Here is a 14,988-nt window from a genome sequence, read left to right as displayed (position 1 = left end):
CAGTTTAGCAACTTCGATGTACACTGCCCAGCATGGAAATGGCATACATAAACAAATTAATACCAACAATTCTTAATAGTGATGCGCTGTCAAATTTATATTTTTAGTTAATTAATAGTAACGAAATACTAACCTGAGCACTGTTGTTTCTACAAAGCTTCTTGTAGATCTGATCAATAGCAACTGACACATGCTCAAAACACTGGGTGAATCGCTCATATCTCTTTTTTTTCACTTTTTCAAATTCTTGCCTACATAATCTGGCTTCCTTCCTATGGGCTTCAAATACTATGGAAGATTAAATGGAACAGAATGCAGCGGTTAAGTATTAGAATTGATATTGTTAAATATATTACCTCACCTTAAGTTATCAGCAAACACAAAAATAACCATTAGAAAGAAATATGTCATAGGGTACTCTACAATTTAAACATACATTCTATTTCAACTCAGGCCATATTTGTCTTTTTTATGGGGGGAAGAAGTAAACATAAACCTCAAGTGGCAATACTTGGTTCTGATTTTTTTGTCCTTCTTCCTTCAAAATAACTATCTCTCTGAAAAGAATATAGTATTTACTGTAACTATTCTCTTTATTTAACAGTACTACAATAATACTGCTGCTGAACACAGCTGGAAATAACAAAAAGTCATACAGTGGACCATTTGCATCCTACTGCACATGCCAGCAGTATAATTTACTCTGCTGTTACTCCTGATCTTTTTGAAGCATTTGCAATCATCAAGTATGCAAGGGTTTAGGCGTAGAGTACAATATGCTGATCTATATTTATAACAATACGTGCATACATATAAAGTCAAACTGAATACGAACCCAAAACTGAGTCACTGGCAAAAGTCCAATTTAGAGAGAGAAAACAAAGTGAAGCATTACAAAACAAGAGTGCCTACATCTCACAAATTATTTATTTATTTATTTATATTTATTTATTTATTTATTAAATTTTTCAACTGCCCATCTCCCCCCAATGGGCGATTCACAATAAACATTAGAACATAAAATATATAAACACATAAAACCATAAATTAAAACATAACTAAAAAGAAGAAGGAGAGACCAAGGGGATGAAAACCTGAGGCTGAAGGCCGAGGCCTCTATGGGGCTAGCCATCCCCATGCTTGAGGTATTCTCACCCCACCCCAGGCCAGGTGGCAGAACCAGGTCTTCAAAGCCTTATGGAAGGCCAGGAGTGAGGGGGCCAATCGCACCTCCAGGGGCAGGAAGTTCCAAAGAGCAGGGGCTACCGCAGAGAAGGCCCGCCTTCTGGACCCCACCAGTCGAAGTACTTTCACTGAGGGGGTCCGAAGCATGCCCTCTCTGTGTGATCGGGTGGGACGGGTTGAAGTCATAGGGGAGAGGCGGTCCCTTAGATAACCTGGCCCCATGCCATGTAGGGCTTTAAAGGTGATAACCAACACCTTGAATTGGACCCGGAAGCAAACTGGCACCCAATGCAGCTCGCGGAGCAGAGGTGTTAAATGAGCCCTTCTCGGGGCTCCAACAATAGCACGGCCGCATTCTGGACCAGCTGTAGCTTCTGGATACTCTTCAAGGGTAGCCCCATGTAGAGCGCACTGCAGTAGTCTATCTGAGAGATAACAAGGGCGTGAGTGACTGTTCAAAGGGCATCCTGATCCAGGAAAGGGAGTAATTAATGAGAAAAGGATTAGCATTAATTACCATTGACAGATTCTTGGAATCTGCCTGTAACAATATGCAGCTTCTCCAGTGCTTTCAGATTTGGTGCTGTTGTTTTTAACAAAACATTTTCTTTACATGCGATTTCTTGCTGAAGTTGTTCTAAGTGAGTCTCAATCTCTTTGTCAGATTGCAAATCCTAATTGTAAAATGAAAAAATTAGTGATGACAACAACCAAGAAATATTTCTGAACTATTAAGGACTATTTGAAGTCTCAAAAGGTAAAGAGTAGTTTGGAGGAGATCTACAAACAGCTATAGCATTAATATGATAAAATAATGTAAAATTTTGAAGATGGAAAAAGAACACAAATTACAGTGTGGCTGTTGAAGTGTGCCTTTTGAAAGACATACCCTTTATTTATCAGAATGCATTATTTGAATATCCATTATACCCCAGGGATGTCTGCAGGATGTGGCAAAAAAAAGTCAAGATGCTGGCTACAGTGGTGTGATTGAAACTCTGCCTATTTTTTATGCGCAATACACATAAAAACCAGGCTGAGCTTCGATTCTATTGTTATGGCTGCCTGCTTTTTTGGGACTGCATCCTGCAAACACTTCTGTTATACTCACTGTTCCATAATCAAGTATACCTTCCCATTGGAGAACTAAAACCTCTCAGTAATAATCTTTTATAGGCATGATATTGAAACTACCCGATTCCAACTATGTAAAGTTCAACTTTTGGAATCCAAACCAAACCAGATATGAAACTGTGTGGCTGTAAGTTGATGCACTTGCTTTAAAAATTTGAAGTAACCTACAAGAACCCTTAAACTGAATCAGAACTTACTCACTGAAAGGCAGTGTCAAGTTTTATTCTATGAAGCCCTAGATAAAAATCACATTATACTTGACTGAAATACCACTTCCCACATCTTGACTGATTTTTTTTTTTAGGCATCATGGGCCACCGAAGAAACAACAGCAGTATGTTGCACATTTTAAACACAATATTCAGTTGAAGGGAAAATGTATACTGTTTATATACAGTATAATAAATTAAGGCATGCAATTCTTAGAGCTTAAAATCTTAAAGCAGGAAAAATGGCAGGTTTCGATCCTTACCTATAATGCAAAGTCATATGCTTCTGGAAAATAAAGTAATCCAAAGCTTTATGCAAAAATTATAAGTGGAAACTATATACATTATATTACCTTTAACTGTCCTCTAACGCTGCTATAGTCCATCTGAATCGCCTCTTCTCTTTCATAGATATCAGCAGTGACTTGGGTGCTTTCAGTATCAGGTTCCAGCTGTACCAAACAGTTCAGTTAGTAGTAATATGTAAAAGTTAAAGAAAAGAGCAGCGCTGTTTCACTTCTTTGAACCTAGCCAATTTTTGAGGGATTAAAATATCCTTATTATGTACATTTTTTTTTCTTGAACTGAAGGAAATATGATGCAGAACGAATCATCTTTAACTTCCATATTTGTGCAATAAGCTCTGGATATTCGCCTTCTAAGCTCTTCTAAAAATCTAGTTTGATGAAGTTTTATTGGCTTACACAATTATGTGCAGATCCTCAACATCTAAAATTTCCTTAATGATTCTGCCACAAAGCAGGCTACTGTACCTCAATTTCACTAATGTCATCCAGCGATCCCGAAAGAAGGCTTATCCTTAAATCCTGAAGCTTGCATTCAAGAAGCCTGTTATGCCGTTCTAATTTCTTCTGTTCCAGAGAGGTCTCAATAGCTCCTGCTTCCTTTTGTAATGTTGCTAACCCTCTGCCATCAAAAAGCAAAAGCAAATAAAATGTGACATTGGTATTTCTGCTAACAAACTTGAAAAACAATTATGATGAGGTTTTCCATGTAACATTCAGTTAGCCTTAGGCAAGACTAGGGAAGATAACATAACAATCTCGAAATACTTTTCAACTAAATTTTTCACCAGAAATTATTTAACTAAATGTAATATAACATTCTAGATCTTCAGCACTTTCTCCCCAAATTCAGCACATTTATTGCTCATTGGACAATTCCAGTAGTGAGATAAATAAACTAACCAGGATTTTTCAAACTGCGTTCACAGAACCCCACATAGGATTCCATGAGACACTAAGGGGGGAAAAAAAGATAAGGGTGTTGTTTTTTGTTTTTAAACTAAAAGGTTCTGCAGCCTGAAAAAGTTTGAAAACTCCAAAACATATAGTCTAATTTGGAGTTTAAAACTTTTTCAGGGTGTTTATCTATTTATATACCAAGAGGATATTTATTTGTTTGTTTATATTTATTGAATGTTTACCCTACCTTTCTGTTTTTTCAGCAGCCAGAACAGCTTACAGTAAATGTGCAGCAGTACAGCATATATGTTAATGGTGCAGAACACAGTAATATATTTTATACCAAAGTGATTCTTATTTCTTAAAGACACAGAAGTATAGCTTTGCTCATCTGCTAAATATTGTAACCCCATAAAGTCTGCATTATTTCGCCCATGGAGCTGTGTTACACTCAAGGCAACACGAAATACCAAAGGGGCCTGCCTGTTAACCCTGGAAGAATGTCTAGGCATCCACTGCAGACACAGCTTTGCAAATGCCCCCTTCAAGTGTTACAAGGGCATGTTGCGTGACAGTGCACACAGACATGCATATATATGCCTTGCATTTTCTCTTAAGATTCAAAGTCATTCTGTAACAAAGAAAGCAACATCACTTAGAATGAGATCCATCGGACACTAAAGATACGACAAGTGTTAAAGTTTGCATATTTAACTCCAGGATCCTTGCCCTGCAAGAGATTAGTCCAGGATTCTGTTAATTCAGGAGGGGCTTGAGGGATTACTGCTAAGGCAAGGAGGCATGGGAATTTACTCTGCTGTGCCTAAAGAGAGGTTTACAGATGTGTATGGTACTGATCGCTAAGAGATTCAGGAAGGCTCATCTGAGAGGCCTCAAAACACAGAGCTTTGGCAGCCTGCAGAAGAATGAACGCGGTGCAAGTTAAGGGCTATGCTGAACCAGATACCAAAGGGATCAAGTTCAGCCTTGAACTTAAGCATTAGTTGGAGAGGAAAATGGAAAGAATTAGATCTTGTTTAGAGTGAGATATACTTGAGATGAAAGATGTCAAAATAGAGGCCTACTATGTCTGTCTGAAAGTATGATATGCCAGAATTCACTGCCTGCCACGGAGTCGTTAATATTGTTAAAATGGCAACCTTTATAAATGAAAAGACTGCACATTGTAAATGGCTCAAATGATTTGAGAGCAAGCTGTGTCAAGGTTACTAAGAGATTTCAGACTGGAGCAGATAAGATGGGGTCACCAGAGGTTTGAGTCTTCTCCTCTCCCCAAATACCTTAATCAGTAAAATATGCATCATTGAAAAAAAAAATAAGGAAAGCTGAATTAGTGGACAGGTAAACTTTAAAGCATTTTCCAAACCATTAGACTTCATCTTAAGAGAAACTGCAAAATATGAAGGCAAAAAGTGGGTGTTTGTCCCAGTCACATGAAAGAAGGTCGGGTAGGTCTATTATTGTAGTCCCATGAAGTTCAACGTAACATGAGAGTTTTGTAACTCAGGATTGACAAGGCTATTACAGGTGAAATTAGTTATCTTTCCAACAAGAATCAGTTACCTATTTAGAGTTAATAATGCCTTCCTTGATTCTTCAACTTGACTCTGTGCTTTTGCAACATCAGTTTTGCTAATATTCTGCCTTTCCCGAAGCTGCTGTAATTCTGCCACAACTTCATTTACCATTTGTAAAAAATTCTCTTCATCCTATATAGGAAAAACATTTGTCATTTTTTAACAGAAATGCACAGTTGATAAACTGCCTCTTAACCAGATTATCTAATCAAGGATGGCAAGTACAGACTAGTGGTAACAATCATCAAAATTAGTAACTTTGCCATGATTATTAACAGATCCAAGGCTCTGATTAGGTATACTTCACACAACCAAGTGTTACAGAATTTTTTTTTAAGTCTTAAATCCAAGAATTGCAAACTGGAATTGGCTATGAGAAATCAGACCCACACCAACAAGAAAGGAATCCATATAACAAAAAAATACTGATTTGTCATAGACCATATAAGATAAACCAACTGTTTTATCTCTACAGTAATTATGAATTAATTACTGTATAGGTATTTTCATTTGTTTGGGAGAACTTTGCTGCTAATAAATACAAACAAAAAGATCTATATGTGATTTAGTTTATTGTCTTACTATCTAACAGAATAAATCTGAAATGTATTTCTATTATAGGCATTCCTCCAGGTAAGAAAATCTTGTGCAGAACCATCAGCCTGTGAATTTTTAAAAGACATCAGATTGTAAACTAGCTTTATTGAAAGAATAGAATTTTCATGGGTTTCATTACTAGGAAAAACCTGGGACAGAAGTGGGTCTTCTTGCTTATTAAGCTTATTATTGTGTAATTTTTCTCATTTATTAAAGTTTAGTATACAGCTAAATTTCTAAAGGAATTAAAATGGAATGTAATTTAATAGGTTTTAGAGGTCTCTTCATTTGATGAGACTATAAACCTTTGCAAGATTCAGAGGTCAGTGGGGTTTTTGTTTTAGAGGAGTAGAATGGTTACAAATCTTTGCCAGATTTTTACATTTCCATCAACTCTTTTTTTTTGGGGGGGGGTTGCTATCTTTTTATTTTTTACTTTTTTATTAACTAGATTTATAAGGCTGCTTAACTCAAACAATGTGATTCTGGGCAGTGTACAGCATGAAAACAAACAATAAACCGCGGGAAAAATAACATTAAAACGTATACAATATATAAATATAAATTTTTTTGTATGCCTTCGACTCGGTTTTTGACTCCAAGTGATTGCCTGGGCAAGTCCCTCCAGTTTTCTTGGCAAGGTTTTTCAGAAGTGGTTTGCCCTTGCCTCCTCCTTCCCAGGGCTGAGAGAGAGGGATTGGCCCAAAGTCACCCAGCTGGCTTTGTGCCTAAGGTGGAACTAGAACTCACGTTCTCTTGGTTTCTAGCCTGATGCCTTAACCAATACTCCCAACTGGCTCTATAAAATACAATATATAAAATGGCAACCAAGCACCACAACAAAACAATCAAAAGGGGACTCTACTCAGCTGGCCCCTAAAGCCTGGGGGAAGAGCCGGGTCCTAACGGCTTTCCTAAAGGTGAGCTGAGTTGGGGGCCTGTCATATATTGGGGGGAAGGGGAGACAGGTGGTGCCAGAGAACATGGGCAACCATGGAAAAGGCATGCTTCCTAGATCCCATAAGATGACAGGATTTAAAAGAAGGGACCTGGAGCATGTTCTGCCAGTGGGAGGATGTGAGTGGGCAGATGCTCCTGGGAGAAGGCAGTCCCTCAAGTAACCAGTCCTATGCCATGTGGGGCTTTAAAGGTGATCACCAGCACCTGGAAGCCTGTTGGGAGTCAGTGTGGCTTGCAGAGTCGTGGTGTCATATGTGCATAACGAGATGTGCCCAGAACTACCCACACCACTGCATTCTGGAGCAAGTGAAGGTTCCAGATGGTCTTCAAGGGCAGCCCCATGTACAGCATACTACAGTAGTCCAATGGGGGTGTGTGTGCGTGTGACTAAGGCATGAGTGACCATGAGCAGGGCCTCCCAGTCCAAGAATGGGCATAATCGGCATACAAGACACAGTTGTGCAAACACGCCACTGGCCACAGCTGCCACCTGCTCTTTGAGTAGGAGCTGTGAGTCCAGAAGAACCCTGACTGTGCACCAAATCTGAATAGGACAGTGCCACCCTATCAAGAGCCAAAGATGGAAACCCTCCAACTCCCAGATCTGGGGAACCCATAACCACTCAGTCTTGGCAGAGCTGAGCTGCAACCCGTTCTTCCCCATCCAGACCCTCACAGCCTCCAATGCAAGAACAACAACAAGAGCTTCTCAAACATGCATATATTTATATGAAATGTTACCCAACAGTTTCAATAACGGATGTCTGTATTTAATTGTAATTATCAATATATAATCTACATCTATATGTAACTTATTCATAAATCACGCTTCTATTTATGTTACACGTTCACTTACTAATCTAAAGACAGGGGACAGAGGCACCTCAAGCCTTCCAGATATTGTTAGATTACAACTCCCACCATTCCTGTTATTTGAACTAGCTGAATGGGGCTAACATAAACTGCAAGACCTATATACTCTCCTCTTCCTTTTATAGGGAATGCAAAATAGTCAATATAGATGCTTATGCTGATCTGAGAAAAATGAACAGAGTTATTTCATATAATTTTGTATAATGGATCAGCAAAAACATATACAGATTTCTGATTAAGATAAATTGTAGAGATGGATGACAAGGTTTACATTTTTACAGTTCCACTGGCACTAAAACAGAACCTTGCTGGGTTACTCAGTTTATTAATTTATAGTACAATAAAGCCCTATAGATGTTTCTATAATGGTTATTAATTTATAGTAAGGAGAAGTGCCTTTATATTTTTAACTGACTTGAATATATTTCAAGTGATTATAAAACTATTAGTTACCTTTTTCAGGTGAATTATTTCTGCTTCTTCTTTGTGAATATCCTCCTTCAGCACACTGTTTTTCTTCACCATCTTTTCTACAAGACTATTAATAAACTCAAGTTGAGCATTCAGTCTTGTCTTCTGGTTTTCAAACTCAGATCTAGCCAAACACAGTGTTGCAAAATAAGAAGACAAGGTAAACATAATTTATTTTGTCAACTAGGGAGGATAGAGATACTTGTTTCCCAGGCAAGCAATCTACAACAGTGTAATCAGGAAATTCACTTACAGTATATTGTTTCTTAAAATTTATAATAACATGTTTAAATACTGCAGATCTTGGTATACTGGATATTTTACATGCATAATAGATGCTCTTATGGCAAATTTTTCCAGATAGTTCAACTATGGTTCTATTCAACCCCTCAAGGATACTAACTGCTTTTACTTCTTTCCCCAAGCTCCATTTCTCCTTTCATATACCCCACCTTTTTCTACTCACACAAATGTTTTATCCTTGCAGCAACTTCCTCTTCCTACCCAGCTATGCAAGATATTAAAGACTGTACTTAAGAAATTATTAAATATGAGTATTTTTTCAATTCTGAATATTTACCTCTTCCTATCAATTTCTTCTTGCTGTTGTATATGTTCTTTTTCATAGACACGAATGTTCTCTACACCAATTTCTTCACAGAATTCATGAAAAACATTGTCTTCTACCTATTATATAACCATCCACCCACCCCAAAGTACAGGAATTAAACATATTTTCTAAAAAGAAGAATTCTTCTTTTCTCTTATAATGTAATATGGAACAGAGGCTAGAATTTTAAAATTTGTCCTTTGTTATGTGAACATAACCACCATAAGAAAACTGTTCTAGGTAGAAACTATTAGAGGAACAGCGGAATAACCTTGCTATTACATGTTTCCGTCCTTACACTGATAGAGTCACTGTGGTCTTTCGCTATCTCAAATACAAGAATTATGGGTTGGGCTTCTATGGCATTTCATCTTTCTCAAACTTCCAATATTATACAAACATTAATTTCAATTTACTAAGCTGTTAGAGTACCACTTACTCTTACTGAAATTATTGGGAAAAATGATATGAAGCTTGATGAGATCCATTCTATTCCCAACAAATTCTCAAAGCAGGATAGACACAATATTTTTAAAGTTTGTCTGCATTTTAAACTCCACTTTGTGGTTTTATATCACTTCAAGTGCACTAAGCATTTAGTACTTTAGTACTTTCAGTGTGTTCATCCAGAAAGTAACATTATTCCATTCCATATTGGTTTCACACTGACACGGAACATTTATTTTTAATATTCTTTTCAGGAAAAAAACAAGTAATTGAACTACATGGATTCCATCCGTTGTTTAAAATATTTGAAAATTTCAGCTAGGAATCCAACAAATGTTACTTTTTTTATTTCAAAAACATAAGCCGAGTTAAATTGGAGACAGTGTAAAATTCCAGCCAAGGCTTTTTAAGGGAATGCACAGGATCACATCAAGGGACAGATTCTATAAAAATCGCTTCTTAGAGTTAAGAATATCCTTTATTTGAAAATATCATCTATTAACTAGAACAGAAAGACCTTAAGCAAGTGCTATAAGCTAGCCACTGACAATTCCAGATGCTGCTATAACAGAAAACTTATACCTCATTAATTTTCTTTTGGAGCTCATTCATTTTTTCAGTTCTTTGTAAGACTCCTTCATTCAGCATGGCATGTTGTGACTGTATATTTACCATTTCACTTTCCAGCATAGATTTTTCCTAAATAGAAATAAACATTAGGAAAATTTAGATTTAATAGACGGTTATTCTAACTGCTCTGATTTATTAATAAGCCCTTGATTTAACAGACCTTGGTTTAGTGGACTTTGAACTCAACAAACAAAAGCTGCTGAACAGGAGTATACTACTACACTGGCAGATCAATGAGGACAGCTGTGGAGTGGATGGAAAAATCAGGGACAAGTAGGTGGGTAAAACCTCTCATTTACAGACATTTCACTTTAATGGACACCTCGTCCTCCCATTAGTCTGTTAAAGTAAGGGTAGCAGTCACATTTCGTTTGCCTGGCTAAGTAGCAACAGCCAGCCAGCAACTGACTTCAAAGAGCTAAGCAGGGTCAGTCCTGTTTAATACTTGGATAGGAGACGTCCTGCAAACCCAAGGACTGAGGGCCAGCCTGAAAAGTTGGGAAAGCATTCAGGAAGAGGAAATGGCAAACATGGTGGAGTTTATGTAGTTACCAAGAGTCAAATTCAATTCAAAGTAAACTTAACTTTTACTTCAACACCTTATAAGACTATCCCAATATGGTTTCTTTTTTCATGTTCATAGCAAAGAAATGTACCATAAAAAACAATCTTACAAAAATTAAAACTGAAATCTGTAGCTCAGCTAAATAACACTACGTAGATTTTCAAAAAGAAAAACAAAAAAGTAACTTAAGCTTTCTTAATCATAACAGAGAATAAAAATACATTATTTAGGCAAAAGTTAGACCAATGAGAAAATGAAAAAATAGTTAATAGAAAGCCTGATTCTACCTTGTAGAAATTAGCCAGACGTTTTTTCTTAAGGACCTCCAGTTCATTTTGTGAATATCTGTATCGTGTTTGAATTCCTTGGCATTGAGCTTGTAAATGCTTTAAATCAGCCTCCTTGTGTTTAATTTTCAGTAAGATCTGCGGAAAGATGTCATACAATGTAGTAGAGGGGTAGAAGACGTCCCACCAAGTCCAGATATGAAAGAGTTCATCAATTAAACCTAAAACTGTCAATCTAGATAGAGGAAAGAGAGCAGCAAAGCCCAGGAAACTCAAACTCTGAGCAACCAGTTAGGGACAAAGAGATTTCCCTCTCTTTCAAGTGAGCTTTCAGAAGGCGAGGGGGCTAAGCCCATTTTACCTCTGTTCTTATGCCTTTCACTTTGGAGGAAATGGCCTATCTTGCCAGGTAAGAAGCATGCCTCAACCTGGAGAAGAGATGGAGAATCAGAAGAAAATACTTGTCTAGGGAAATGCAGAGCTCAGTGCAAATTAGGATCCTTTTTGAAATTTACATTCTGGATTGATCTGAGCTGTTTCTTTCTATCCTTAGTCCTATTTTGTTCTACCTCTACTGTGCTCCTGTCTGGATGTATTCCAACCTGGAAGATTAGCTATGAGTTAAGGCCTACATAATTCATGATATTTTCCTTTTTTCCCTCCCATTGTCTTCAATTCTCAATTAGTTCCTCATCCTTAATCTACTTAGTAAACAACTTATTTATTAAGTATTCAAATGTTTAAGTATCACAATTTTTAAAAATAATTATGTGAAACCGAAACTTTAATTTTGATAGATTTATCAGAATCTGAATGGCTTCTTAATTAGAATACAGTGCTAAATATAAAAGTTTATAGCTTTACTTTCAGTTCATCCATTAGTTTCTCTCTTCGTTCCTTAAGTCCATTTATTTCTTTTTCATCCCAGTATTTAGCCTTCAGTTTCAAATAACTTGAGCCCCCAGAAATTATTCCAGATTTCAAAAACAAAGTTCCATCAAGAGCCACTGTCTGAAAATAAGAAAAACAAAACAAAAACAGAAACAGAAAATTAAAGGATAACTAGGTACTTGCATCATCATCGTCATCATCATCACCACTACCACCATTTTATCCCGCCTTTTTTATATATGACACAAGGCAGCAAACTTACCTAATACTCCTGCCTCCTATTTTCCCCACAACAACCCAGTGAGGTGGGTTGGGCTGAGAAAGAGTGGCCCACAGTCACCCAGCCACCTTCCATGCCTAAGGGAGGCCTAGAACTCACCGTCTACACCAAACTGGTTCCGGGACACACGTATTGTTGATAATCTCTACAAAATATTCATTTTCGATGTTTGCACTCTACTGAGATGTATGAGAATACAATCAGCAACAACATTTAGAATAAAAGCCTCTTGACTATCCAACATTTGGCTTTAGAGTTTAAGTTACCCACAACAGAATCAGGGTACAGGTAGACCTCGCTTAACAACTTCCCTGTTTAGTTTGAAGTTACGACAGCACTGAAAAAGTAACTTTATGACCAGTCCTCACATTTACGACTGTTGCAGTGTCCCCACAGTCACATTATCAACATTCAGGCACTTCTCAGCTGGTGGGTGTTTATGTCTGTCACAGCATCCAGCAATCACGTTATCGCCATTTGCATGCTTTCTAACCAGTTTCCAAACAAGGAGAAGCCAGCAGTAAAATCTCAAGTCACAGTCATGCGATGTCTTGCATAATGACCCGCAATGACTCGTTTAACAACCAAATGGGAAGTGAAGTCCTAAGTCCATTGCGGTCATGTGATGTTTTCATGCTTGGCGATGGAGTTGTTGGTCCCAATTGTGGGACCAACAACTCCATTGCCAAGGACTACCTGTTATTTCAAATACTACCTAAATGCTTTTAAAGGACTACCTTTAAACAAGGGCTACCTGTTATTTCAAATACTACCTAAATGCTTTTAAAGGACTACAACGTATTTTAAAGGACTACCAAACTTTTCAGTCCATTATGAATTAATCCAGGCTAACCAAAACTGAATGTTTCAAAGTAAAAAATTAAAAACATCCATTTTCCCTGTCGCTAATGTAAGAGCCCTTTCAGAACAACAGCACTTAGAAAGTTCAGTACTTTGCCATTTCTAAAAGCCAGCACAGGAGAGGAAAGCATTTAAACCTCGAATAGTAGTTTAGCTGTACAAAGATAGCCCACCATTCCATGTACCAAATGTATTTTCAGATGATATAGTTCCATCAGAGCCAAAGCCTATTTGTCTAACATGCAAAATGATTATTAAAGACCATTTTAAAATTATATTTTAAAACTCAGTTGTCTAGTACTTACTTTCAGTCGATGTTGGCCATCAAATGCTAGGTGTTTTGCTTCCTTTACTGTTTCACATACAAGGCCATTTCCACAGACAAACTGAATAACTTTCTTCAGTGGAGGAAAAGATGTTTGTATGACATCTATCATCAGTTTTGATCCTTTTATTTCTCTCAACTGCTCATTGATTGGTTCAACCTAAATATAAAAAGGTTTGGACAAAACTAGACAGAAGCCACTGATAAAATGACCTGAGTGTCTTTCATTAGTGAAGCAGAATAAAATATTTAAATAAATACACTTGAAGAAACAAAACCATGTAAGAAAAGCTGTTGTACATTTCACTATTAACACACCAATTTGAAGTACAAGAAAATAGAGAAAACTATAGATTTAGACAATGGACACCAAAGCAAGGCTAGTGAGATAAAATGGCAATACAAAGTGTTCAATTCTGACATGAAACTTATACGATTCATGTCAGAATACACTGAAGAAAATAAATGGTGAATAAAATTTAAAATATTAGGAACTTTCCATGAAAGATTCTGAGTGAGATATGGAATTAAACAGATATTACTATGTTTTCTTTAAACAGCTTACTTCAAGGTAATCCAGAGGAAGGAATGTTTCAGGCTCAGCTCTTTCTTCCTTGAGGAAACGAATACAATTTCTAGCTGCTTTTTCTGACGCCACAACAATTGCAGTCATGTATTTGCCAAAAACTTTGGTGACAGCCAGCTGGTATTTCTTATGGATAGGGTGACACAAGTCTACGAGTCTTCCAAACTAAAAGAAGAATAGTGAATAAATTTGAAAATATTCACGCTTTTACATAAAATTACTTCATATTACATAAATCTTGCATTATTTTCTTGATGGAGACATCAGGTGTCAAGAGGTCAGGGTGGCAGATATCCCTCAGTGTGGAACAGTCTGCTCCCCCAGATCAGGGTGACCCCACATTTAGGAAGGTAACTTATTTAGAATGGATAATCCTAATTAGGCATCAGCAATAGATAGTATTTTAATATTATTAATTGACAACAGAAATTAGCTTTTATTTTTTATAATTGTAAACTGCTAGCTTCTGCTGAGTAGCAGTATGTGTGTGTGTGTATGGTTGTATATAAATAAAAAAATTGATATCAATTTGCTTGAAAGTTTGCTTCTGCTTAAACCAGGAGTCCTCAAACTCTTCAGCTCATCGACTCTTCAGGAAGTTTCAGATTGTTCGTTGATCCCCAAACATATATTATATGAAAATAATTCAATAAATACTACTTTACCTAATAGTACTAATGACTAACAATAACAATAATAATCAACCCCTTGGATAGTCCCATAGGCCTTGAGGGTTGATACTGACCACCTTGGGGAACCCTGGTTGAACTTGTATTGAAAAATATTACTAAACTGTCTTGTCAATTCTTGGCTGCACTTACCCACCCACCCCTGGCATTGAAGTTTGTCTTGAATAGTGTTCAGTATTACCAAGTAACCAAGCAGGATGTACAAGTAAAAGAACTATCTATTTGTAAATGAACTGAAGTCAAATTAAAAGAATCAGTCTATTTAGTTACCACAAAATCAGGATACAATCTTTTGAGGCTCTCCAAATTTTCTGCTCTCTTCTGTTGGCGTTTCCCTTCATGGACATCAATTTTAGCATTCTGCAAATCACTAATAATTTTACTCAGTTCTTCATTTATTTTGGCTATTCTGATCTTTGAAGTTTCAATCTCATTTGTCAGCATTTCTTCCTGTTGCTTTTTTTCTACTAAAGATTCCCTTTAAGCCAAACCAAAAAGTAAAAAAAACAACGAACAGTTGGACAAATACTTTAATGTCAACTGAGCAAAGTTATAATAAATTCTGACGGTCAGCGCCTACAAGTC

General features: G+C 36.9%; 1 protein-coding gene across 1 annotated transcript in view; it reads right to left on the bottom strand.

The window, feature by feature from the left end:
* The window catches only part of SMC1B (structural maintenance of chromosomes 1B), a 33,847-nt gene that overhangs the window by 6,485 nt on the left and 12,374 nt on the right, over window positions 1–14,988 (bottom strand). Inside the window, exons 9-21 of the mRNA XM_007437573.4 lie at window positions 14,674–14,881; window positions 13,694–13,879; window positions 13,109–13,288; window positions 11,636–11,782; window positions 10,772–10,909; window positions 9,872–9,988; window positions 8,813–8,919; window positions 8,215–8,356; window positions 5,318–5,463; window positions 3,302–3,455; window positions 2,882–2,980; window positions 1,703–1,859; window positions 134–288 (exon numbers count right to left, since the gene is read on the bottom strand). Of these exons, the coding sequence (XP_007437635.2) occupies window positions 134–288; window positions 1,703–1,859; window positions 2,882–2,980; window positions 3,302–3,455; window positions 5,318–5,463; window positions 8,215–8,356; window positions 8,813–8,919; window positions 9,872–9,988; window positions 10,772–10,909; window positions 11,636–11,782; window positions 13,109–13,288; window positions 13,694–13,879; window positions 14,674–14,881 (1,936 nt within the window). The remainder of the gene's footprint in view (window positions 1–133; window positions 289–1,702; window positions 1,860–2,881; window positions 2,981–3,301; window positions 3,456–5,317; window positions 5,464–8,214; window positions 8,357–8,812; window positions 8,920–9,871; window positions 9,989–10,771; window positions 10,910–11,635; window positions 11,783–13,108; window positions 13,289–13,693; window positions 13,880–14,673; window positions 14,882–14,988) is intronic.

The sequence above is a fragment of the Python bivittatus genome, unplaced genomic scaffold (assembly GCF_059951505.1).
Source record: "Python bivittatus isolate LINGU-HERP-01145 unplaced genomic scaffold, Pbiv_v1 ctg000010_np1212, whole genome shotgun sequence".
NCBI lineage: Eukaryota > Metazoa > Chordata > Lepidosauria > Squamata > Pythonidae > Python > Python bivittatus.
This window is presented reverse-complemented; position numbering and strand designations above follow the sequence as displayed.